Source organism: Rutilus rutilus (genome assembly GCF_951802725.1).
Source record: "Rutilus rutilus genome assembly, chromosome: 11".
Lineage (NCBI taxonomy): Eukaryota > Metazoa > Chordata > Actinopteri > Cypriniformes > Leuciscidae > Rutilus > Rutilus rutilus.
In genome coordinates, this window is record NC_140216.1 from 4,165,679 (window position 1) to 4,191,958 (window position 26,280).

The 26,280-nt window shown below is 39.8% G+C and overlaps 1 protein-coding gene across 11 annotated transcripts; it reads right to left on the bottom strand.

The window, feature by feature from the left end:
• nfyc (nuclear transcription factor Y, gamma) lies at window positions 1-26,040 on the bottom strand. Of its 11 annotated transcripts, XM_084423157.1 has the most exons (12): window positions 23,449-23,689; window positions 22,757-22,829; window positions 17,503-17,612; window positions 17,212-17,283; window positions 14,777-14,890; window positions 12,613-12,708; window positions 10,933-11,109; window positions 5,996-6,067; window positions 4,201-4,362; window positions 3,962-4,069; window positions 3,714-3,773; window positions 1-1,171 (listed from the first exon to the last, which is right to left on the bottom strand). In XM_084423157.1, the coding sequence occupies exons 3-12, from the start codon at window positions 17,599-17,601 to the stop codon at window positions 1,049-1,051; spliced, it is 1,083 nt and encodes a 360-aa protein (XP_084279283.1). In that variant the 5' UTR covers window positions 17,602-17,612; window positions 22,757-22,829; window positions 23,449-23,689; the 3' UTR covers window positions 1-1,048. The 11 variants fall into 11 exon arrangements, with proteins under 11 accessions (XP_084279283.1, XP_084279286.1, XP_084279280.1 ...); XM_084423160.1 differs by lacking the exons at window positions 22,757-22,829; window positions 23,449-23,689 and adding an exon at window positions 25,825-26,040 and having other exon boundaries at window positions 17,212-17,280; XM_084423154.1 differs by lacking the exons at window positions 22,757-22,829; window positions 23,449-23,689 and adding an exon at window positions 25,825-26,005.
• Between the last annotated feature and the right edge of the window lie 240 nt (window positions 26,041-26,280).

Here is a 26,280-nt window from a genome sequence, read left to right on the forward strand (position 1 = left end):
TCTTTTTATGGGAGTTTTTATTTTCTCACAAACCAAGGTCTGTACAAAACAAACAAAAACAAAACAAACAAAAATAAATTTTGTACCTACTGTAGGTATTGCATATCATGCTGGGAGTCCTAACTACATGCAAAACAACATGACCAACAATAATAATATGAAAAAAAAAAACACAAGAGGGCAATAAAAACAAAAAGAGAAGAGTTGGTATTAAAACGGTTTATATAAAAGGTTTATTTCCTTAAGCTGTTGTTTTATCAAGTAGATAACAGTGGAGCAGTTCAATTGCAAGGGGCAGAAGAAGTCTCTTTAAATCGGTTTCGGAAAGAAACGCAAGGAAAGCACATCAATTACCTGCACACATTCACACACACTCTCACGAAGAGGACCATTCGCATGTAGAAAACCCAACAATAAGAAGCCCTTTAACAAATACAATGTTATCAAATTTCAAAACTATACAAGTTACTACAACTGAACTAATACAGTTACTATAGTTAAACTACAGAGATACAGAATGTGTAGATTATGGCTTTTTATCGTCAAGTTTCAAACTCTACACATCATGAGATGGCATGATCTGTCAAAATGAATGAGGGCTTAAAAACACAAACAAAAAAAGGTTGATATTTTCCACTGTACATGCCCACCCCCCCACAGCTGAGAAGAGCCCTCCTGCTCCCGTTTCACGAGCTTCACGCTAATGTCACTATCACTGAACACATCTGAAAGCATAATCTCTACCCACATCCACATCAAACAAGGACATATTCTACCTATACCGAAAGGAAGACAGTGGGTTCATTCTTTCGCCATATTGCAGAAGACATAGTTGAAATTCATATGGCAGAAAGCAAATCTCCTTCCATTACTCAGTACTGTATTAAAGAGACCCACACTTCGACAAGACAGCAAAACATGTCATTTGGACGGTAAAGTTATGAAGCTTAAATCTAAAGTTTATTAAACGGAGAAGTTGATCAGAATATGGCATGAGATGAAGGGAAGTGGAAGGATGCTCCGGTCGGGGGTGTCGGGAAGAGCGGCCTCAGTCTGCGCTGACCTGTGTGTTGACCTGCCCGTCGGTCGTCTGGCTGGTGGACTGAATGAACATGGGCTGGGTCAACTCCTGTCCCGCCGGCATCGTCACCTGCTGGATCTGATACAGCTGCTGTAGAGCCACACACACACACACACACACACACACACACACACACACACACACACAGAGGGGTTGATGTTACTGAACTCCGACAACTGCGGTAACTCAAAATAAAGGATATATTATATATATTAGGGCTGAGACGATACACCGATCTCCCGATTCAATACTATCACGATACTTTGGTGCCGATACGATATGTATTGCGATTCGATATTGCAATTTTTTTAACACTAGACCATCGGGAAAAGTTAAATCATACACTTATACAGACTGTACATGATGTATAAGATGAGTCATATTTACTAAAACAAGTCATCACATCTTTCTGACTTCTATTTCAGAAGCGTTGTACAATAATACACTCTCTTGAATAAACGATTCAATAACGAATCATTTGTTTAACAGTCACTTGGCGCCACCTAGTGGCGAAACAATGTAATTGATAAATGTGTTATTTTCAGCATTAAAGGGATACTCCACTTTTTTCGGAAATATGCTCATTTTACATCTCCCCCAGAGTTAAACAGTTGAGTTTTACCGTTTTAGAATCCATTCAGCCGAACTCCGGGTCTGACGGTACCACTTTTAGCATAGCTTAGCATAGATCATTGATTCTGATGAGTCCAGTAGCATTTCTTTCAAAATGACCAAAGAGTTTCAATATTTTTCCTATTTAAAACTTGACTCTTCTGTAGTTAAACCGTGTACTAAGATCGACGTGAAATGAAAAGTTGCGATTTTCTAAGCCTATATGGCTAGGAACTATACTCTCATTCCGGCGTAATAATCAAGGAACTGTGCGGCCGTACCATGAGTGCAGCAGGCGTAATGATATGACGCAGCGCCTGAAAATAGGTCTAATAGGTTAGACAAACTTAGTCCCGGTCACGTTGGAAGAAGTTACCGAGCTGGGGACTATTTTCAGGCGCTGCGTCATATCATTACGCCTGCTGGACTCATGGTACAGCCGCACAGTTCCTTGATTATTACGCCGGAATGAGAGTAGTTCCTAGCCATATAGGCTTAGAAAATCGCAACTTTTCATTTCACGTCGATCTTAGTACACGGTTTAACTACAGAAGAGTCAAGTTTTAAATAGGAAAAATATTGAAACTCTTTGGTCATTTTGAAAGAAATGCTACTGGACTCGTCTGAATCAATGATCTATGCTAAGCTATGCTAAAAGTGGTACCGTCAGACCCGGAGTTCGGCTGAATGGATTCTAAAACGGTAAAACTCATCTGTTTAACTCTGGGGGAGATGTAAAATGAGCATATTTCCGAAAAAAGTGGAGTATCCCTTTAAGTTTCAATCAAAAGCTGATTTTGATCGCTATCGTAGACATCAGTGTTCATATTTGAACTTTAAACTTTTATCCGAGTACTTCCATGATAATTTTAACTATTGCATCACAGAAATAATGAAACCATGAGGTTGAAAAGACTGTTTGTGAAGCCGTTTCATGACGACTCTCTCCGGGTCAGCGGCAGCGCCAACACAGCTTTGAATGTTGCGATATGATTTTGTCAAAGTTTAATAGACAGACGAATTGAAAGTGTTAGAATCGAGATCAGTCTTTTAAAGATGAATCGTTCAGCTCTACTGTCTTCTCTCTCTCTCTCAGTATCTGAGCAGCACGAGGGCTTTTCAGTGCGTTCAGTCTCACGTCTCTTCCACGCGTGTCCACTTGGGATATTACGTCACTCAACACTCATAGATAACGACACATTTCATCCTCTATATACAGGGCTTGACATTAATACCCACCAAATGCGTGTGTGTTTGCATTAGTGGTGTATAACGCAGTCACTCCTACTAGCCATTTTGGCAGGTTGAAATGATATATTATATAAAATATATACATTTTTCATTTGTGGTCTTTTAAAAAGGCTTCTGAAATATAAACTCACACCTAAAGTGCTCGCACATAAAGCCACCTTAGGTTCATTTTTGCTGCTTATTGCGCATAAACAGTCAAATACACACAACAAAATAATGTCAAAATGGCTAGTCTTAGCTAGTATTCACGTAAACACAGTCAGTTATGTTTTAAGTGAACGTAAACGGTTGAGAAAGAAAACGCACGTGTAACAGTACAATGGATCCGTGCGTCGACGTCAAAATTGTGGCCAGTGAAAACGCTGAGTGGCTAGTGACTATGAATTAATGTCAAGCTCTGAAAAAAATAATCAATCATCCTGTATTACAATAATATTCTAAATGCATTTCTTATAATATATATGTATTTTAATATTTTAATGCTAAGATTATGTATTTTTTCCTTTGAAAGAAATGAATTCTTCTATTCTGCAAGAATGCATTCAATTGATCAAAAGTGAGAGAAAAGACATTTATAATGTTATGTTACAAAAGATTCCTATTTCAAATAAATTCAGTTCTTTTGAACTTTCTATTCATCAAAGAATCCTGAAAAAAAGTATATTTTTACGTATTTTTAAGTATATGTTTCACATTATTACTGTTTTTACTGTATTTCGATCACATAAATGCATTATATAAAGCCTTAACACGTCAAAAAAGTCATTACCTGCCCATCAGTAAACTGGTTGAACTGTTGCTGACCCTGTTGTACTTCCGTCTGTGTAATCTAAAGAACAAGATCACAGTCATCATTTTCACTGCATTCATCAAATGAAGGAAATATGTTTTATGTGAAACACACAACTGGTGAAGTGTGTAACTTCTGTGCCACTAGTGTCACAAAACCTTTTCTGAACACTATTGTGAACCATTTTTAAGGTATGCACGTGATTATTTAAAGGTTTCATGCTTTACCTGCTGAGCGTTTGTTGCAAGTGTCTGTATTTGTCCTTGAACAACCTGTGTTCCCGAGACGGGCTGAGCCAAGCGGATATACTGCAGCTGGCCGGTGTTGAGCTGCACCTGCACGACACCACAAGGGGGCACCGATGAGCACACGTCATTACCTCCCAACTAATGGTTATGCTGCATTCCCCATTACCAATCTATAATCCTCATTAAAAGAAACTAAAAAGGTTGGTGTCATTTCTCACTGGAATCTGCTGGATCTCTCCCGTGTTGGTGATGATCTGCTGCATGACCTGCATGGTCTGCCCAGCCGACTGCGCCGCCTGCGCCTGCGCCTGTCCCTGCGAGGTCGCCTGCACGATCTGCACCTGCTGGCCCTCGCCCACCTGCATGGTCACAGGAGCACTCTGAAAGATGAAGGAGGAAAGCCATGAGGGTGGGACTGCGGCTTTAAACTCACATACAAGCTGCGTTTCATCCTGCCGTGTGCCTTACAAGTCTCTTTCAGCATGTAAGCTAGCATTAGCATTACAGCTCACACCTAACACTGCCCTGTGGGCTTGGAAGGCCTCCAAAAGAAAGTGAAATTGAAGAGGTGTTGAGGATAGGGGAGAGATGCAAGACTGTGACCGTCGAGCGGAGAAACCTGTGCGCTGACTGCTGAGGTGTGACAGATGATCTCTCCTCTTCAGGAACTGACACCCGATAGGCCAGAGCAATTCACTAAGCAGCACAACTTCATCTGGCCTGAGACGCGCAGTGAACTCATGTAGCATCAAATAGAGGGCATATGAATTGCAGATTTGGCCGTGTGAATAACATCTGCTTCTTTATAAGAATATGGCGACTTTAGCCTTTAATTATCCACTTAGCTGATCTATTATATCAGAAACACTGCCGTTCAACAGTTCGGGTTTACATTTTTGTTTTGAAATAAACCAAAGCTGCACTTTGATCAAAAACAGAATTAACATTAATACTGTGAAGTATTAATACAATTTAAATACGGTTTTCCATTTTTATATATCATCAAATGTAATTTATTCTTGTGATGCAAAGGTGAATTTTCAGCATCATTACTCCAGACACATGATCCTTCAGAAATCATTCTAATATGATTCATTTCTGATTATTATCAAGATATTAGTATTTTTGCTGCTTAATATTTTTGTGGAAACAAAAATGCTTTTTTTCCCCCCAGCATTTATTTGAAACAGAAATCTTTTGTAACATTCAAAATGTCTTTTCTGACAATTTTGATCAATTTAATGCGTCCTTGCTGAATAAAAGTATTAATTTCTTTAAAAATTTTGTTTTACTGGCTTCAAAGCCAGAGTGTAAAAAAACATTTGATGACATTGTTGCACTGCATTTGTATTTGACAGATTGAACACTTAATGTCTGTAATGTTTTTATATATAATAAGAGTTTTTCTTCATTGCAAAATGGTACAAGGCTCCTTTTGAAATTTCACTTTCAGCAACACAAGAGTGAAGCTCAAATCAAGAAACACTACAACATAAATTACACCCATATCGAAAATGTTAAATGAAAGTTATTTTCTAGAGGTTTCTAATAAGTGACTAGATAAGAACGGTTTGGGGTGTGAGTGTGTGCAGTTTACGTTATAGAAAAAAAAAACATTCAAGTAATATCAATTTATGTTTATCAAAGACCTTATTTTACTCATAAATTGAAACCCCCCCATTATAAAACCCCATTGGAAAATCGTGAGGAAACCAGTGGAGAATTAGTCTTCCGGGTTTTGACGTCACCACTCTATTACATGATAATAAACTATAAACTATCCGTCAGGCAGTAGCACTGTATTACCATGCATCTGCTTCCATTTACTGCATTGTTTAATGTATAGTACGTGATATAGTACTCAACTGGGACATTTTTACCATTGAATTGTGCTTTGAAATGCAGTTCTTATTCAATCATCATGACAAAAAGGCCCAAAAAAGCTCCTTTGTGCTTTGTTGAATACTTTTGGGCGAAGAATAGGAGCCATTTTTAAGGGTTGGAGGTGTTTACCGTGATAGGGGTCGCCTGTGATTGAGCAACTTGCACTTGCTGTAGCTGCTGCATGGTGGTTCCCTGCAATACCTGAGGAAGAGGAGGAAATAATGCCAGAAAGAGAGAGTGAACAACAAGCAAGCACATGCAAAGCGCATACTCAAACATCACATAAAAAAAAGCAACAAAAAAAGGCAATGCACGGAGAAGCCACAAGTAGTGTAGAGAAATGAAAGCGTGACGTAGTATGAACAGACTTTAAAAAGGCACGTTCACAGCATATCCACATTTTTGGGATGACATAAAAACTTTTTAAGGGATGCTTTTTAAAATAAAATAAAATTACCGGTAACACACTAACCCTGAAATGTACGGAAGAGGATTAGGGCCAAGCAATAATAAAAAAAATAAAACAATCTCGAGATTAAAGTCATTACAATGCGAGATTAAACTCGTTAAATTTCGAGAAAAAAAAGTCGAAATACAATCTTGAGAATAAACTCATTAAATATCGAGAATAAAGTCGTTGTGTTTCGAGAAAAAACTCGTTAAATTGCGAAAAAAAAAAAAACTCGAAATACAATCTTGAGAATAAACTCATTAAATTTCGAGAATAAAGTCGCTGTGTTTCGAGAAAAAACTCGTTAAATTTCGAGAAAAAAAGTCTAAGTAATCGTGAGAATAAACTCATTAAATTTCGAGAATAAAGTCGTTGTGTTTGGAGAAAAAAAGTCAAAATGAAATGTACAGAATAAGGCATTCGATCAGTGTTCATTGCATAGCCTACTGATAGAGGACATGGCAGAGTTGGATCACTTAGTCAAGCTATATTTTAGACTTTCTTTCAGTAACAATGAATAGAACATTCTTAGGTTTAGGTCGGCTAACTTTAGGTCTTTTTAGAAGAAAAAAAATCAGTCCAATTTGCTTCGAAATTCCACACCTTGAGGATCAACAAGTTTAATAATGCGTCTTATGGTATCCTGGGAAACCACGAAACCTCCATGAATTTCATGTTGGACAAAAGCGAGTACATCATGTACTCGCTTTTGTCCAACATGAAATTCATGGAGGTTTCGTGGTTTCCCAGGATACCATAAGACGCATTATTAAACTTGTTGATCCTCAAGGTGTGGAATTTCGACGAAAGAGACTGGCCCAAATGCACTCTGGCATATGGACAGCTATGATATATTAAAACCGTACGGCATTGCCATTATATGGCTGTATAGATGGTTACAGTCGTTACATTCTGTGGATGGAGGCCTACACAACCAACAACGATTAATAATGCGTCTTATGGTATCCTGGAAACCACGAAACCTCGATGAGGTTGATATCAGTAGGCTATGCAATGAACACTGATCGAATGCGTTATTCTCTACATTTCATTTCGACTTTATTCTCGAAATTTAATGAGTTTATTCTCACTATTATTTCGATTTTTTTTTCTCGAAATTTTACGAGTTTTTTTCTCGAAACACAACGACTTTATTCTCGAAATTTAATGAGTTTATTCTCAAGATTGTATTTCGAGTTTTTTTCTCCCGAAATTTAACGAGTTTTTTCTCGAAACACAACAACCTTATTCTCGATATTTAATGAGTTTATTCTCAAGATTGTATTTCGACTTTTTTTCTCGAAATTTAACGAGTTTAATCTCGCATTATAATGACTTTAATCTCGAGATGGTTTTATTTTTTTATTATTGCTTGGCCCTAATCCTCTTCCGTAGAAATGTCACACGGCAACTTAAAAAAATAATAATAAAAAAAATATAGTATATATTATTTAGTAATAACTATTTATTTTTTGCATTGGTTTTAGTGTGAATAATTTAAGTGTGAAAAATTGTGTGAACAGGCATTGACTAAAGCAGAGTGAAGATGAAGCCGTCTGTTACAGCAGATGAGTGACAGCTCTGCAGGTAAAATTCAATGACAGTTTATGGAAGTTTTGCATTTGGGGAAATGGAAGGATTTAGCGGCACAAAGCAGTGAGCAGACAGTGAGATGAAGCTGAACTGACTCTGTCCTCAGGTATGAAGATAAAACCCCAGTGACAATCAATTTTACTTTAAGGTTCACAGTCTGACAAATGTTTTGTCAATTTTTCAATAAACATCTGGTTGCCTTTTTTCATGTGCATAATTTCTCTTCACCACTGTTTCCCCACCATCTTTCTTTCTTTCCTATGATAGATATACCTGTATTTTGTAGATATACAATGTTTTTCAAAGAAATGTCTTCTGCTCACCAAGCATTTATTTGGTCAAAAATACAGTTAGAACACTAATATTGTGAAATAGTATTACATTTAATATTTATATACATTTAATATCTGCTTTCTATTTGAATATAGTTTAAAATGTAATTTATTCCTGTGATGTAAAGCTGAATTTTCAGAATCATCATCCTTCAAAAATCATGTTTCCTGAAAAATGTATCATGGTTTCCACAAAAATATAATGCATATAATGCAATACATTTTTCAGGATTATTTGATGACTATCAAGTTTAATGTATTCTGTACAAAGCAGTTCACATGAACAATGTCACAAATTTTCTTATTTGATTATTGACCTAGAAATTGTCCACAAAAGTATTTTTTTCTTGATTTTGACATTTTTCTGTTTTAATTAATAATAAATAAAAATAATCTGTTTCCAGGTTATATTTTGAATCTCATTTTCAGTGTGGTCTGACATTTTGAACCCCACTGTATATATATATTTGTCCGGAGCGCTCTTTAAGGTGACTGCAGCACAACTTTGGCCAAATCTGACAGGTCAGCAAACTGCAGCTTGCTGAAGCAGCACTGATCCGTACACCAGGCAAAAAAAAAAAAAAAAAGGAGCAAGAAACTGAGAAAGTGCACCTTCACACCGTTGAAATTAAACTAGTAAAAGTTAACAAAATGATAGACTGACTGGACCCTCTAGCGTTAACCTGATAGCAACGTGTGAATGACACCTCTGGCCTTTCAACCTTCACCAATCATGTTTCAAATGATCCCGTAATGGGCCGATCAGAGTAATCGAGGCTCAAGTGTAGTGCGAGAGAGTAGGTACGATAAAGTTTCAGGCTTTTGTCCACCAGACCATAGTATAATCTACACTAGGGTAATTACAAGGGCAAACAAAGTTCTCCAAGCCTCTAGATACCAGGTCTCTTTCCTCCGTTGAAATATTTCCTTCTGAAACAGGAAGTTTGGGTGGGACATAGCGAAAGAGTAGAACATTTCTTTTAAATGGTCAAAAGGCTTTAGTTGTATAATAGCCATAAATCATGGTTCGCTATTTGCTGTGTCATGCAAGATGAGTCATCAATTTATTCGCTCTGTTTTTCCTGTTAAATGCGTATATCTGCTAAATATTACTGAAAGGCTGTGTCCTTTTTGAGTAAATAATTACTTTGCGACTGCTAAAAAGGTATGTTCTATATAGTATGAATGTAATGCGAACATACTATATTCACCATGTTGTCACTGTCATGTGATCTACCAGCATGTACCATGGCCTCGTGGGATAGTAAAATGTCCATCGAATGCACACTTCAGAATCTCACCGGAAATAGTAAGTCAGCCGGGTTTTTTTCGCCTGTTGTTTAATGAATACTGTGAATTCTGAGTTACTATTCTTCTCACATACTGTTTTTTGCTATGTAGTAGAGAAGCCTTAAACTTATAGTTCACCCGAAAAATGGAAATTGTCATTATTTATTCACCCTCAAATTGTTCTAAAACCTGTGTGAAGTTTCTTCTGTTGAACTTACAGGAAGATATTTTGCAGAAAGTTGGTGAACAAACAGTTGCTGGTCCCCATTGACTTCTATAGTATAGAATAAGAATACTATGGAAGTCAGTGGGGACCAAAAACTGTTTGGTCACCGACATTCTTCAAAATCTATTTTGTGTTCAGCAGAACACAGAAATTAATGCAGGTTTAGAACAACTTGAGGGTGAGTAAATTATGACAAAATTTTCACTTTTGGGTGAACTATCTCTTAAGGCCCGTTCACACCAAAGAAAATAACTATAACGTTTTTATAATTGTTCTAATTCTATGAGAATAGGGAAGTCCACACAACCATAACAATAATGACACAGAAAAACAATGTTGTTTATCGAGTTTAAAGAGCTCACATGTTTAAAGGTGCAATATGTAATATTGGCAGCTAGTGGTCAAAATGGGTACTGCAATCAAAATTCAAAATATTTCCCCAAGAGTTGTTTCCTCCACATCCTCCTCCTCAGACTCGACGCTCACACGGTTTGCCAGATTGAGGACACACAACAGGAACGAGCACAATTGACAGTGGAAAGCGATGAGCCTTACATTTACATTTAGTCATTTAGCAGACGCCTTTAAAGCGACTTACACTTTAAGTTGATCAGCTAATGAACCCATTTGCAATGTTTTTATTGCTTAGGCTTTTTTTTTTTTTAGGTCAGGTAGAATCTGTGATCTCTGACCCAGTTCATTTGTTGGCTTCCATGGCTGAAATAAGCTGTGTTTTCTGCCAAACTACCAACCCGGGGTGTCGAAATACTATTGGGTAAATTGGCAGTGGGCAGGATCACATCGACCAAAACATAAACAAAACTTTCCAATCCGGAATACACATTTCAAGTGGAATAACTGGCTCTGTTTTTTGGAGAAACAAGTATTTGAACTTGGCATGTTTCCTAAATCTCTACAAAAATAGTATGGTATTAGTACAGACAAACTAAAATTACAAACAGCACCTTTAAAGCAGCACACTACATAAATGTACACATACTTAAACTACATACTTATAATAAACAGAACGTTTTCGTCTATTGCTGTGGACACTATTAAAGTTATTGTTATATTTATCTTTCTTGGTGTGAACGGGTCTCAAAGCTCATTGTTTGACGCTAGAATCCATACACGCACTACGTCCTTGGGTTTGTGGAAAGCGAGCGGGGATTACCTGGCCCTGCTGGGGTTGAGCGATGATAATCTGGCCTGGCTGTAGTGTGGTGGCGGTGGGAGCGGACACCTGCTGGCCTTGCTGCTGACCTTGGACCTGCACTGCGCTGGGCTGCTGCGCCAGAGTGAAGTAATACTGGACCGGCTCAGTCGGGGCGACAGACTGACGAACTTCCTCCTACACACACAGGCACGTTTATAGAGAAATACACACCTCATATTGCAGAACACTTCAGCAAGAGCGTCATAAATGCAAGAGAACATTCACAATCCCATAAACACACACATGAAATCAAGAGTTCATAAGGTCTATCTGCCGGTTACATCTCCATAAATTATTTTAACTCTGTAACACTAGAGGCAGGAGAAGGATAAATAACTTATAGGCAAAGCAAGAGCGAGTAATGCAATCTTCTAGCTGGACAGAAACGAGACCTTTAGCTGCAGTCTGAGGCATGAACTCCCACACTCAACCGCAGCGTAGTGGCAGGCTATCAGCTGTGCTATTCTGACACACAAACAGTAGAAATACTCAAACGTTTGCACTAAGTATCTTTATATTTTCTCCCCATGCGTTCTTGAAGATCTATTTGTGACAAAGAGAGTAAACATCCCTCTCCCAGCTTGGTGATGTCACAGCTGAGAGTGTAGGATGTTTACACACCTGGTCACACACACACACAAACACAGCAGGACCTTTATGGCCCTCAGGTCGAACAAAGACTGGTTTAGCTGAGCTAGGAGGGCTTGGATCATTGGATATATTGGTTAAATTCCTTCCTTCAATATGTGCTGAATGTCAGTTGTTTCTTCTCACTGTGGTATTTAGAGTTACTTGTACGTGATTCTGTTTTGTTACTAGAACGACATTTCAATTTAAAATGTTTTGTTGACTTTATAAACAAAGCTTTTGTTTGATGATTAGACACTCGAATTATTTGAGAATCCAGGAATCCAACACATTTTGACCCGTGTACTTCCATGATGTTCAGGAGTTACACACATTATAAATAAATACAAATATACACATGCATACAGACAATGTATTAGTTTATATTTATAAACTAGCTTTAACTAGAAGAAATACATTTATTTATATTTTTATATCTAAACCTTGAAAGTCAGTTCAGATGTTCAGTGGCATTATGTCGCTAATGCGGAAGTGCTTAGGGTGTGACTGGCAAATAATCTACATTGTCAATAAAAACATGTATTGTACAAAGAGAATACTAATGTATTTTTCCTAAATTTCATGTAGTGAGTTATTTCAACTAACAAGAATAGTTGGTAAAGCTTCTGAGTGACTAGTGGGCAAAAAGATGAATTTCTCACCCTGCCGATCGTTGTTTTACTGCCAGTGCTGTGGCACATAATCACACATGGTGGTTTTTTGAGTCAGGCACATGGTGCTGTGGCCACATTCATAAAATAAACAGAAGAAATGAATAACTTTGACATCTGGTTGTGCAGAGATAGGGGAAGCAGAGCGCTGCAAACATCCGACTGAAAGCCTTCACAAACCCTACACCCAGCTTCCAGTCAAGGATGTTTACAGCGCCCCCAGGCTGCCAAACACAACACAGCACACTCTTCTCTTCATAGACGCTGAAGAATATATAAAAAGAAAAATTGTAGACGCCGGTCAATTTTGACAGCTTGAAGCTCCTTCTCTTTTCCGCACCTGTCGTTTTGGAGGCTTGAGGTCATCCCGGGGCACGATATCAATGAGGAAGTCAAACTGGTCAAACTTAGTGATGGCCATGGCGATGTCATTCCTCTGGAAAACAGAAAATACGACCAGAGAGTCAAAACGAAAACAAATGCTCACAGGAATGAAGGCATTCTCAAAAACGATGACGCGATGGCCTTATATCCTAATATTACATATAACATAACGTATAACAGACTGGCTTCATGTGAACAGTGACACCATCTCACCCCACAGACTGCCTACTAGCGGTATTTTCCACAGGATATTGGCTGCAAAGACCACCCATTGTCACCCCCCAGATCAGCAGCTATTTTTAGCCCCATGATTAATATCTGGTGGTGAAGGGTCACATCCATGCAGTTGTTCCATTGACGAATGTTGTCGTGGCGACACAGATTGGCGTGATGCCTTCACAATGGAACTGTGGGCCAGCTGCAAGCTCACAGGCGGAGCGCTAATACAATCTGCATATTAAAGAGACGCTCTAACACTCATTACAGCTTTGTTCGGTGACAAAAGTGTTGCCGAACACCATGTCGGAAAAAGGCCATGTTGACACGGGTTGCTATATTGCAGACTATTGACTTTATTCAATGGAAATTATTCCATTCACATTCATGTTTACTTCCTGTGTAACATATTCTGTTTAATAGCTAAATTGAATCTGTTGATTTCACATTTGAACTTATTTGGGTTTATAGATGTTATTATTATTATTATTACTAGTACTATTATTATCAACCCAACCAAGGGTTCAACAGGACACTGTTTAAAAGCCAAGGAAGGCAAAATGAGTTAATAAAAAGTAAGTGGGTCATGGGAGATGTACTTTTAGACTCTACGCTACAGTGGAACAGAGATAAGCCCTGGGGTGCTTGTGTGGGGGGCTCTTCCCATAAACGGGCAAGCTGTGTCACGACTCCAGCACATGCAGCATTAGGAGGAACGTGTTTTTTTTTTTTTTTGCCGTAATGGTTTGGACTTGTTTACATGAAGAAAATACCGGGAGCTGGCTATAGGTGCGATCGCAAAAAATAATAGTGTCAATAGTGCAGCGATGTATAAAGCACAGCTCAAACAGAACTCACTTCCACACCAAGCAGCTTTCAAAGAATTAGCGAGACCAATTCAATGACCAACAGTAAATGTGAGCACACCCTAACATTACACTTCATTATATTTATTTATGCATTCTAATGACTGCAAGTACTGACATTTAACTCCATTTGAAAGAAAACATCAGAAAAGTGATTGACAAATGTCACTGACTCTTTAACATCAGATTCACAAAAAAAAAAAAAAAAAAAAATTGGACGGAGATGGTGAAGGAGACAGGAAACAATAGGGGGAAATGGCGGGTGGGATCAGGAAATCACCAGAGCTAGTCTTAAAGAGGACCTATTATCCCTTTTACAAAGTCTTAATTTTGTTTTTGGCCTCTACTAGAATATGTTTTCATGCTTGAATGTTCAAAAAACACCTTATTTTTACATGTTTGACATTGTTGCAGCTCATCTCTTCCCAGTCTGTCAGTAACGCTCTGTTTAGTCTCTATGAAGCCCTTTCCTTCTGAAAAGCCAACATGCTCTGGTTGGCTGAATCAATGCGTGTTGTGATTGGTTGGTCAACCTCTTTGGGCGCGTTTCGTAAATGTCACGCCCCTTACCATAACCCACTTAGTGTCAAACCAGCATCTCTTGGATATGACGACAACACACCACTAATGCAACTCAATCATGCCTTGTTTGTGAGTTTCAGGGAGTTCAGAAACGGTGCGCACTGCTATAAAGTATAACTCCCTTTGGAGTGAATTTGTGCTTTGTAACTTTGCAGAAAACAGGAAACTTGCACACTAAAGGAAGTTAAAAATGTAAAAAAGCATTATAGGTCCTCTTTAAATTGAAATTTAACTACTATAGATTACGGTCATTGGAAACATGGGTTAGCGAGTTGTTCTGTGAAATACAGAGTGGCACTTTTGCAGAGGTGACCCGTTCAAAGCAAGCTCAAGGTCACTTTATGATCTCTATCGTTTTCCCAAAAAACAAAACAAAACAGGAACAAACAGACAAACCAAAAAGATAATTTTTTAAGTCTTAGAGGAGACTGCTTTATCTCATCTGACATGACTGACCTGTAGTGTACGCCGTTTGTTGTCCTCGGTGTGGATCCAGGCTCTGAGAGTTAGCTCTGTGATGAAGATCTGTGCCGCTTTGGCAAACAGCACCGGTGCCTCAGCACTGATCATCTACGGAAGGTTACCAAAGCAAATCAATAGAGGGGAGATTACAAGAACGACACATACAATCCCACCCAGACACTCACTACGGCCGTGCCCTCCATGTTACGGCCTGGCCTAAGACAGGTGGACACACAGTGTCCAAAGAGGCTACGTCAAGACTTGACCCAGGGTCTTGTCCATGTCACCGCTCCTGAGCTCTTAATTGCCTTGGCTTTTCTTTCTTCCCACTCTAAGCTGCAGGTTATTTTAAGCATCTGGACATCACCCTGACCTGATGCCTGCTTCCCACGCGGCTAAGGCTATGTGGGAAGATCATGTCCTGTGGCCTCACCAACATCACTCACAATATCTTTGTACTGAACAACTGAGAAAGAACCAGGGATGTCTGTTTTCTTTAGGGTTAAACCAGCTAATTACAAACATTGAGGGTTAATCTATTTAGCAAGTACACCAACCTTTACGTCTAATCGTTCTTATGTCTCTCGTTCTATGAAACTGAACTAAAAGGGCATCAGTGTGTCTTATAGCCACTTAATACTTGGCTCACATCACCACATGACCTGGCTCTTTCAATGGTACTGATGCAATGCAATTATTATTTGTACTTGAAAATGTGTTTATTTGCATGTTGCTTTGTTAAAGCATCTGGCAAGAAAAGTAAATATTGCTGATACATGGAACTGAGATTTTTATGAGAGAAGTTCTTTCTTTTTAATTCTTGGAAAACTCCTATTCAGTTTTTACATGATACCCAATATCAGGCTGTCTAACAGTGAATGGCCAGATGACTCAGTTGGATCAAATAATTTCTCCTCTCACAATGAAGTGCTCTGAAAATAAGAGATTATTGTTTTTGTAGTAGTTCAAATTGGGCCTCACTGCAGCCGAAGCCACTGAAAATATTAACTTTGCTTTTGGAGAAGACCACAAAAACATTCATTTATGATTTGAAGCCTCAAAAATCAAATAATAAACCCAAACTTGTAACCCATCTTTGCTAGGGTGATGTGGGAGGTTGCCAGAGCATTGTTAAGAAGTCGCTAGAATATTGATATATGGTTGCTGATGGTTTCTAGGTGACTGTTGGGTCATTCAAGGTGGAAAAGTCGAAAAGTAGTGATGCACCAAAAAGATAACCATTTTTGTCAATGAATACGACCCTCCAAAACTATTTCATATTTATTTCTATAACTACCCCAAAGGGTTCCTAGAAATGGAGCTCTCCATCAAAGTCTCTGGGAAATGTCTTATTTTGGCAGGCAAGTCAGATCGCTTAAGACTAGGGCTTGAACGACTTCAGATTCTTTCAAGTCGACATTTATGTGATGAAAGTCGAGTTGACGTCGACTAGTTGCTGATGACGTCATTTATGAACAAATAAGCCCGAATCGTCCTTGAGCTGAGACGCGACCGCAGGTTTTCTTGTTCACATATATGGCATATGGCTGCACACAAGGCTATTGATCCTACATAACCGCTTATTTTAATCAGTTCTTTTGTCTTTGGGTCGTTATATTTCTCACAGATTTCTGCTCGTTCTAAACCAGATAGAGATAAAGTAGCACCGTAAGGATTACATTTATAGGAATGCATTAGTGAGAGAGCGATTGCATGTGAATTAATTCTTCCTGGCAGCGTCTCTCTACTAACAGTGAAGCTGAGGGTTTTAGTTACTAAGAAATATATGTTAGAACCTTTCAGTTTCTGAGCTATTTTACTGATATTTTACTGCACGCGATGTGCAATTACAATGCAGCACGCATTAGTTTAGAACGGCGATTAACTTATGTGTACAATAAGCCGTTTAAAATGTGCATTCACCCAATTTTGAGCATTCAGATGGTACAATTAAACATTTCATGTGGAGCACTCTCGTAGTATGCATTTATTTGTCACTTTAACCGTTTGGAAACGGAGCGTAAAAGATTTCTTATTCTGTTGCGCCCTCTATAGGCCATGACCAGCGACTAGTCAACGTCAAGCTTAAAGCATCAGAGTCGACTAGTGCAACCCCTACTTAAGACACAATAAACCTCTCCTCAAGCTACATGATTTAGTGTTAATTCATGTCTGTAAAACAAAGAGTGCCAAACATGCAGAACATCAATACTTACGGCCAAGAATTTGAGCAAACCTCAAACTCTAATACGGAGTAATAGTAATAGTAAAGCTTGCCATAGCAAACTCCACTAATTACTGACCCGACTGGCCACTTGATGTACAGCCGACAAACGCTGGGCTGCTGCTTTCTCAAGAATGAAAGACAGGAAGTGTGCTGACATCAGCTTGGACTTAGCTTAGTGTTGATTCAGCTCGCCTGCTCTTACCTTCACATCCTCATCCAGTTTCATAATTTTCTTGATGCGAGCAAGAGGAAGCTCTTGCACACGGAAATCCTTCTGAAACAGTGCGAGAGTGCGTTAGAGGAGAACTCGCAATAACATTAATAATTCCCATTAATAAACAGAGGTAGACTCTTGTTGAGGTACTACATAGTTGGCTAACTTGCCTGTAATTTTCCAATAAAGACTTTTTTGTCGTTGTTGGAAGAGGCAGTGTTTATACTGTATCTGAGTGAGAATAAAGCAGATAAAAAAAAAGCTAGGAGAAACCCATACCACGGTAAGATTCCTGATCTCTTCCATCACTCTGGGCCAAAAGGTCTGTAAGCTCTGCTGGGCATCGCTGCCGCCTGCTCCAAATGAGTCTGCCGACATCTCCAGATCTTCTAGGAGATAAAGAGGGAGAGAAAACAAGACAAGTCAGGGTTAATGTTCACATACAAGCCTCATAACTGATGTAATCATTGTAAAAAACTGATGTAAAAACTGATCTAATCGTTTTGAGCTTTGAGATAATAAACCACATTATACACTGTTTAGTTGGAGTTGAAAAAGTCAGAATAATTTTGTCTGATGGCCCGTGCGTCACTACAGTAAAATGCCTGGTGCAATTGACGATGGGGCAATTGGTCAACTCAGGCGTGTGTAAACTAAGCCAGGAATCCATATGTGAAAAACCTGGAGAACAAAGTCCTCCTCCGTGCCAGTGCCCTGAAGCCTGGAGTGCACATCTGGATACCCAAATAGCTTTGGAGCCGGACCAAATGTGTCGATCTAACGGTACTGCTCGGCACTGACGCAACGGAGACAATCCAAACACAAACTAACACAAACCAAAAATGCAAGAGGAGCAAAGCTGGCAGGTTACTATGGCATGTGAGGAATTCTGCAGGCAGCCTGCCTGAGCTTGCGCTGCCACGGACGCTACAAAGGATCTCTCTCTTTCTCTGGAAGAAAACACAGGGACTGAAATAGCTGGGTGGGGTGCCACAGGAGCAGGAGCGAGGCAGTAAAAAAGTACTCGGACTCGTGCAGTTCAGCCATAATCCAATAACAAGACAAACTGCCAAGGGCTTAATGGAGGGGGGAGCAGTCGGACTGCTGAGCAGCCTCACTATGTAGGTCAAACGGAGGAGCAACACAGTGAAACGTGCGTGATCACTGGCGATAAGCGGCGACCTGCTTTTATCTCTTATTCCTCTTATGTATATTGAAGCATTAAGATCGCCAAAAATCACGTTTAGTGTCACAGTCTTTATTTGCCTTCAAAACAATCATGATCAGTGGCATTAGACAAGCGCAATACAAATCAATGAGTCACGTGACTCCACTGTCAATAAGCTCCAGACTCATTTCAGGCTTGACTGAAGCCATCAACTGTCAATCAAATTTATTAAGCATACATTTAACAAGAGAAACCACCAGCGGCCGCTCTGCTGCTGGGAAGCAACTGCATCAGGTGTCGATCTTTTGATGGTCTTCGGCTGTACATCTGTGAGTGTTGATGTTCCAGCGGCGGACTGATAACAAATGATAATTTAACTTCTCAAGTAAGACCATTAAGAAAACTAGCTGGCTAATTAGCAGGCGATAACAGCAGCAATTACTGTCACGGACCAGGGAAATTGTGAGGCAAATTAAATGAGATAACACTCCATTAAAGGAGACATAAATAGGTTAAATCAAAGCTCGCCTCGACCAGCTGCTTGAGTGGGAGCTATTTTTGACTCTTTTAACCAGATTGAGACACACAACCTGAGATGGGAAGAGCGAAACCTCTGACATAGCATGGGTAGAAAGCTTGTTCTTTTGAGGTTAGAATGTTTTGTATTGTGCTAAAGCAAAATAATAGTAAAAAAGGGGCTACTACCATTGACTTGGGTGAATGACAAATAACTGTCCATAAAAAAGAAAAAAATATATTTTTTAAGTGTTAGGACCTTTCAGGTTTAAATATTAACAAGCTGGATACAGTGAAGCAATTATTAAACTCAGTAAGCCCTTAGTAAGGTTTTAATTTCTAGAGTTTTTTCAATTACTGGTGTATCACTTTGACATTTTTGACAATTTTCATTCAGAAAAAAAAAGAAAAAAAAGCTAATCATAGATGTCTATTCAAATAATTGTATTTATGAATTGTTTTTAATGCATTTTTACAAATAAAATAAATAAGTAAAAAATACATAAGTGTCATGTCATTGACGCAACCGTAATGGAACTACATCACAATATAATTCATTCTAACTTCAGACTTGTAGGCGGAAACAAAAAGCCAGGTTAAGCTCAGTGCACGTGCAACTCTTAGTCACGATCGTCCTTCAAGTCAGAACGCAACGCTGGTGTTGGATTTCTCCTGATCTGTTCGGTTGCCTCGACGGCAATGACCGCTGGTGCTTTGTGTCTCAGAAAGTCAATGCCGCTAACAGAGGCTGAATCAGCAAGAGCATCACGGCCAGCCTGGCTTTCGTCGTGCAGAAGGACTGCAGCAAAGGAACGCTCAAACATTTCAACGTGATCAAGGATGAGCGGTTGACGATTTCACAAATAACCCCCCTTGATGAGAGGATGAGTTAAGCTGGTTGTGTGGCAGATATTTAAAGGTTGGAGAAAGTGTGGCCTGAGACCTCCAAGAAGGAGAGTCATAAGTGTAGTGACAAACACAACAGAATAACTTCACATACAGTTACCACTGGCAGGACAATTACCTTTTATACTATAGTTTGGGCTGTATCTTACGCAGATAAAAATGTAGAACAATCTCTTCCTCGTGCTGGAGAGATTCAGATCAGCTATGCGGAGAAGACAATACCAGGGTTGTTGTGTTGACTTCAGATCTAAGCTACCTTCAGACACTGAAGCTCACCTCTAGAGTGAGCCTAATTTGAACAGCCAGGACTTAAAAAGCTACAAAACAATAGACTTTATTTCAGAGTCTGCTTTTTTTTGTTTGACAAGCCCAAATCAAACTTAACCCGTGAACCGAGAAGAATTTTTCATCTCATTTTTTTTGCTCACATTCCTCATCTCAAGCATGCCTCCCCTAGACGGGTTAAGAAAACCAAACCTAAATGCATACCAAACAATGCATGCACACAGCAGAAATACAATCTTATCTGATTTCGAAGGATTCCAGAGGGCAAAAAAATAAATAACATGAACATGTGAAGAAAATAACGTAAAGAGAAAGATGTGTGTTAGAATGACATTTCAGAGCTTTTAAATGCATTTAAATGAACTTTAAACTCTAATTTTAGTCTGATTTCCGATGCAACAATGTCTGGGTTTTGCCCGGCATGTATTTGTTTGCTTGTTTTTATTGCCATACCAGCATCTATGGCTATTTTCATGGCAAGATCAATATATTTTAAAAGAATATAAATAGTAGTAACACAGTAGTACTGAAAAACAACAACTGACAACCAACTCACATTATAACAAACATTATATAAGGTTTTTCATTTCAATATTTGATAAAAAAAATTCAGATAATTCCTGGTGAAACCATTAGAGAACTTTCTAAGTAAAAACATTGCCTATAGTGGCATTTCCCAGCATGTATTATTCGGACTACTGTGATGTGGATTTAATCCTTATTAAAAATTATCAATCACATATTGTGTCATGTATAAGCCCAGCTCAGCTACGTAAAAAAAACCTGCTTATAACTGCACATGTATAACTTATTGACAGCATCTTTTTAAATGCATTACGCCTTGTGTCATGTTTACTTGGATAGGCTTTGCTCAACTATGCAACAAAAAAACCCTGCATATAACATGTAAACGTACTTACTGACAACTCTTTTTACTATGTATTACTTGTTAAGTCCCTGAACCTAAACCAGCCTCATTAACTAAAATTACAGCACACAGACAAGATGTTCTCTATGATCATTCTGTTATACAGAAAGGTCACATTTATAAAGGATTTATTAACTACACAAACATTCTCTCAGAAAGGCCAGCTGGTATATATATATATATATATATATATATATAAAAAACACTAAGCCTGCTGCGGTTACTGGTTAATCATCGACTCGGACACAACAAAATGCACCCAGGCACCCGGCAATGAATTACAAATTAACCGACAAATAGCTGTTCTTGTTCGGAGCAAAAAAAACATAGGGGCTGGACAATAACGCCACTCTGATCTCACGGATCAATCATTCCAAAGTTGCCCTTGGTTCGGCCTCGCGTCGACTCCAGGAAGCCGTCCCTGAACTCTCAAGGTCATTTGGCAGTAAGCAAAAAGGGGGAGGGAGAGAGAAAAAGTGAGGGATATTCTATAGCACAGAGAGAAAGAGAACGGAGACTGGTTTTTCAACTTTCACTGCAGCAACTTGGCGACCCTAGTGTGTGCAATGATGGCGTCCCTAGAGAAGCGTGATGGTGAATGGCCCCCTCTTGTCTGTGCGCCCCTGAGGGATGCACTGTCCTCTTGGTCTCACACTCTCTCTCTGCTGACAGATCGAATGCAGGAGCCGCTCTCACATTCCTGTGACCTTCATCCACCGATGGGCCCGCAACGGCAAGGTGCGTCGACGTGCCGACGCCAGCGCCAGAAACCCAACTGTAAACTTTAAAGGTTCTGTGCTGACATTTCAAAACAACCTAAAGTGCAAAGCTCCGGGAACGAGAGGGAATGTGCAAAAACGTTAGTCAGGTGTGACATTTTACCCTTGAACATTTGTGCAATCTGGTGCGGTAAGGAGCTAAAATGATCAAATCTTAACCGAACACATCATGCTGAGACACAGCAGTCAAGGCTCTACCTAGAGTTATTTTTAGTAACTCCTTTCCCCAAAAGGAGCATAATACCATCACTAATGGAAACTTTCTAGTGCACAAGCGGGAAAGAGACTTTAATCCGACTGAATTCTGTGACAAGGAATCATGTGAGGACAACCATCTGTACATTATGAACTAAGGGGGCGAAGAGTCCCCACATAAACCCCAATCCATGCTGGTCACGTAGAGACCACATCCAATACTGCCTTCTGCTCTTTCTCACTGTCATGGGAGTGTAAACAAGCCACGAAACTGGGCCTTGAAAGGTGAACCTGGGACTAGCGGTCCTATGCGGCCATGACCATCATCTCTATCTGTAAGCATCACAGATGTAGCGGAGATACTCGACAGCACAGGACCTTCTAGAAGTCCGAAGTAAACCTGAACAAGATGAACTTAAAGGTCAACTGCGATTAAAAAAGTATGGCGTGCAGTTCAACGCTGGAAAGTTCAGATGACATATGCAAAACCAGTGAAATTACCAGCTAGTTATTGTTTACATCACGTCAGACATTAGTAGTCAGGTTAAGGAGTTAAAAATGAACAGGAGAGAAAACACAAAGAAGTACACTCAGATTTCAAGCAAGGGGAAAAGTAGAGGACGAAAGGAGGAGGAGAAAAGCGCAGCGGAGGACAGAGGAAGCATCCCATTACTGCAGCGAGAGAGAGAGAGAGAGGGAGAGAGAGAGAGAGAGAGAGAGCTTTACTGTCTGATTGCAGTCGCAAGTCATACTTACCCCATGCCCTTCATATGCTGTGCCGGAGGAGGACATCTCGAAAGTCTCCATAAGTGTCTTTATTCCACAGGCTCTGTCCCAAGAGGAGACAAAAGGCTGTGTGGGATAGGCGATCCGCCGCTGTGTTCAAAGCCCCGAGCCGAGGGGAGCGCGATCACCTACCGCCCCCCCCTCCGAACCCTCCCCCTTCAACTAGCCCATCTTCTTCAGCCACCCCCCTCCCCCCTTTCCTAAACACACAACCCCCTCCCATTCCTCCCCTGTCCGAGTCCCGTGAAGCCGCCTGGAGCCTGGAGTTGGCCTCTGCCTGGCAACCCTACTGTTTGTCTTTCAGCTGACCCCTGGCTCTGCGAGTGACCGGAAAAACAGGCGAGAAAGTGAGGGAGAGGTGGAGAAAAAGGGAAGGATGAAAAGAAACAAAAGTGTGAGAGCAATGCAGAGCTGTAGAACAAGTCGGAACAAAAATCTCCTGACTGCTTTCCCTTTAACACTCGAGTGTAATCAATCTAGCTTGCTAAACGATACTCTAAGCCTGCCTATCTCTACGATCCCACCCCCTCGGTGGATTCTTCAAATGAGCCCGAGTCGGTCTCTGCCGCTATTGGCCGACACATCCGTCACTCCCCTCCTCCCTGCTGACCCTCTCAACTCCGCCCCCTTTCACAGACACTCAACTTCCTGTTTTAAGTTACCTTGAGCAGCAGGATAGGGGTCAGGGAACGAAAAGAACGAGAGAGAAAAAAAAAACACCAGACAAAAGCAGCAGAAAGTTGAATAAAGGACGCGGGGAGAGCGGATGATCGCCTCGGTTTGTGAGCCTTGGAAAATCTGTCCCCTGCAGATCGTCTTCTCTACTGTGGCTGGACGGAGCCGGACTGAACAACTGACTTCTCAAACAACTGTCCCTTGCTTATTTACAATGTCAAACTAAATGTCTCTAACGCCCGCCCCTCGGAGGAGCGCAGTGGCTGGGAGTGCGATGATGCAAATGAGCCCACGGACAGTGATTGGCTCAATGCGATCTCAAAGAGGATGCCGCATGCTATAGCCGCATGATTTAAAGTGGAAAGTCACTCAGGTCAGACTTGCAGTCTCATTTGAGTGCAGGGACATGCATGCAGTGCAGCACATTCAACCTAAACTCGACGTTAGTCGCGTCATAAAGAAATATAAAGTTGACCTGAAGGGTCATGTTAAATGGTTGTGTGTATGTGTGACCATACAGCACAATCTCATCATGTGACCAAAAATAATGCAAGCTATGCAACTATCATGCTATTACAATAACTTATTTGTTCATTTTTCTTTTGGTTATTCCTTCAATGGTAAAGAATAATAACTAATGGTAAAGAACAACAAGACAATGCTCACATTTATGGTGTTTTTTTTGTCATTTCAATATGAATCCACATAATATTAAATGTCACATGATCTCCTCGGTGCTTCAAATATGAATTCACCACTTTGACCGACAGAAAGCTGCTTGGTTTTAAAGTTTTGTAGGCTGTGCTTCACACATCGCTACACTTTTAATAATTTTACTAATGTGACCGCACCTTAACTTGCTGTTCTTTTGCATTGTACAGCATCACTTGATTCTGACTGGTCTCTTTATTTCCAGAAACTTCATGTCCCCACATGCAAACCGGCCTACACAACCTCCAATTCACCATAGTCTTGCCTCTTTTAATTATGTGAGACATAAAAATCAGAATGTGGGCAAGACTTCACACTGTATAGATGAAAGCCAATGCAGCAACTCAAACTGCAGCAGCACAATCCTTCCTCTGCATTGTTGTTGTTGAAATACATCTAGAAGGCAGGTAAATTATTTACAGCAACAGTGCTGGAAGATTATGGCAACAGTTGCCATGAATGCCATTATGATTCTTGTAAAATCAAGGTCAGTGAGGAATAAATTTGATTGTAAAGCTGCCTTGAAAGGCTCACTGATGAATCACTTGATATGTAAATACGTTAGTGAGTTCAAGTGACAGCCAGAAATTGACCTCCATTTAACCTGGTACATTAAAAACATGTCAGTTACGTCTTAAATTACAGGCATTGCTAAATATCAAAATTAATGCGTTCGTATTTTACTTTATTTTTCTATTCTCATTCAGTAGAAAAACAATTAGAAGCGTATTCATATCTGCACTATACGATGACACCAGAGGCATATTCTACAAAATGAAAATACACAGAATAAATTCCATCACGAATAAATCATATAAGTTACACAGAAAATTACATTTCCTTAACATCTGATAAATAGAAATATGCAGTACATGGCCGCAATAACAGTTGTAAATTCCGCTAACGAAGTCGACAAAGCATTTGCAGGCTACCGGGAGACATGCTAAACGAAACCATAGCCTACATATGTGTGTATAACATTGTTCTGGATGAAACCTATAGTGACCGATTTAAATTTTATTGTGAGGATAATTTACATCTCCAAATATCTACGTTACAGTCGACAAGATTGTATGGACAGATAATGATTATTAAAAGAGCGGCATAAATGTAGGAGACATTGCTCGCTACGTTAGCAGGCCGCATCGACTGTGACTCTCGTCAAATTAGGAGAAGTGAAATAATGATTGTTTTCGAAGGCTTTGAGCGAGTTTTCCTAAAATATTTGGAAAGCGGTGTAAAGACAGTCTAACCAATAAAGACTACGTTTGGATCTGTCCTTCAGACCAATCAAACCTCGGACTAGATTCCACCAATCAAGGTTTCTAGGGGTTCTGGTAGTTAAGAAACTGCCACCATTTAGGCTCTAAATGAACCTGTGAGCCAATAGAAGTCACTTACACTAGAGAGCCAAAATGGCGACTAATGTCCAACAGTTTCCTGACCGCCTCCATTCCCTTCCACTAGCCACCAATAAGCGCTTCAGAGAGCGAGGAGGGAAATGGCGCCTATGTTCATCCTCCAAAACAATCGTCCATTGGATGAAAACTTTTATTGGACCACGAGCTCAAAACGACACCCGCTTAATCGAAAGTGAGCGGTAGATAGCAAGCGAACAGTAACGCAGCAAAGTGTTTAATTTTTATACTCACTTTAGGCGATGAAATCGTAGTGTAGTCCGGTTCGTCGTAATATTTAATTTATTTCAGGCTCTTACAGCAACCAAGATGGCCGACGATTTGACAACTTTTTTTTAAAACCGGAAGAAGTGCTACGTTTGCTGTGACGTACTCGCCGTTGGCGCCATTGAATGTGAATGTTCCTCAGTTCAGCGTCAGCGAGAGGTTGATCTGGCCTGCACATCCCATGTATGCGTTTGCTTCGGATATAACTTTTATAGCTGCTGTCCATTTAATTATAAGCATTTCTCCCCTGATTGTCTCCGTGGAATAATAATAAAAAAAGAGCTTCTTCTCTATTTCATTATTTTGAAACAGAAAATAATGTGTACATATGTGTGTCATTTGTGTAGTACATATAAGATCACACCCTAACCCTATTAATGGGTAAAAATACCCTTGTACTAAGAACAAAGTTAACAGTTAAAA

Excerpts from the sequence above, each read along its gene's own strand:
- nfyc (XM_084423154.1), bottom strand. The coding sequence starts at position 17,601 with ATGTCGGCAGACTCATTTGGAGCAGGCGGCAGCGATGCCCAGCAGAGC. Across the intron at positions 14,891-17,211 it reads AACTGGATGAGGATGTGAAG|ATGATCAGTGCTGAGGCACC; the intron begins GTAAGAGCAGGC and ends AACCTTCCGTAG. Across the intron at positions 3,774-3,961 it reads TTGCAACAAACGCTCAGCAG|ATTACACAGACGGAAGTACA; the intron begins GTAAAGCATGAA and ends CTTGTTCTTTAG.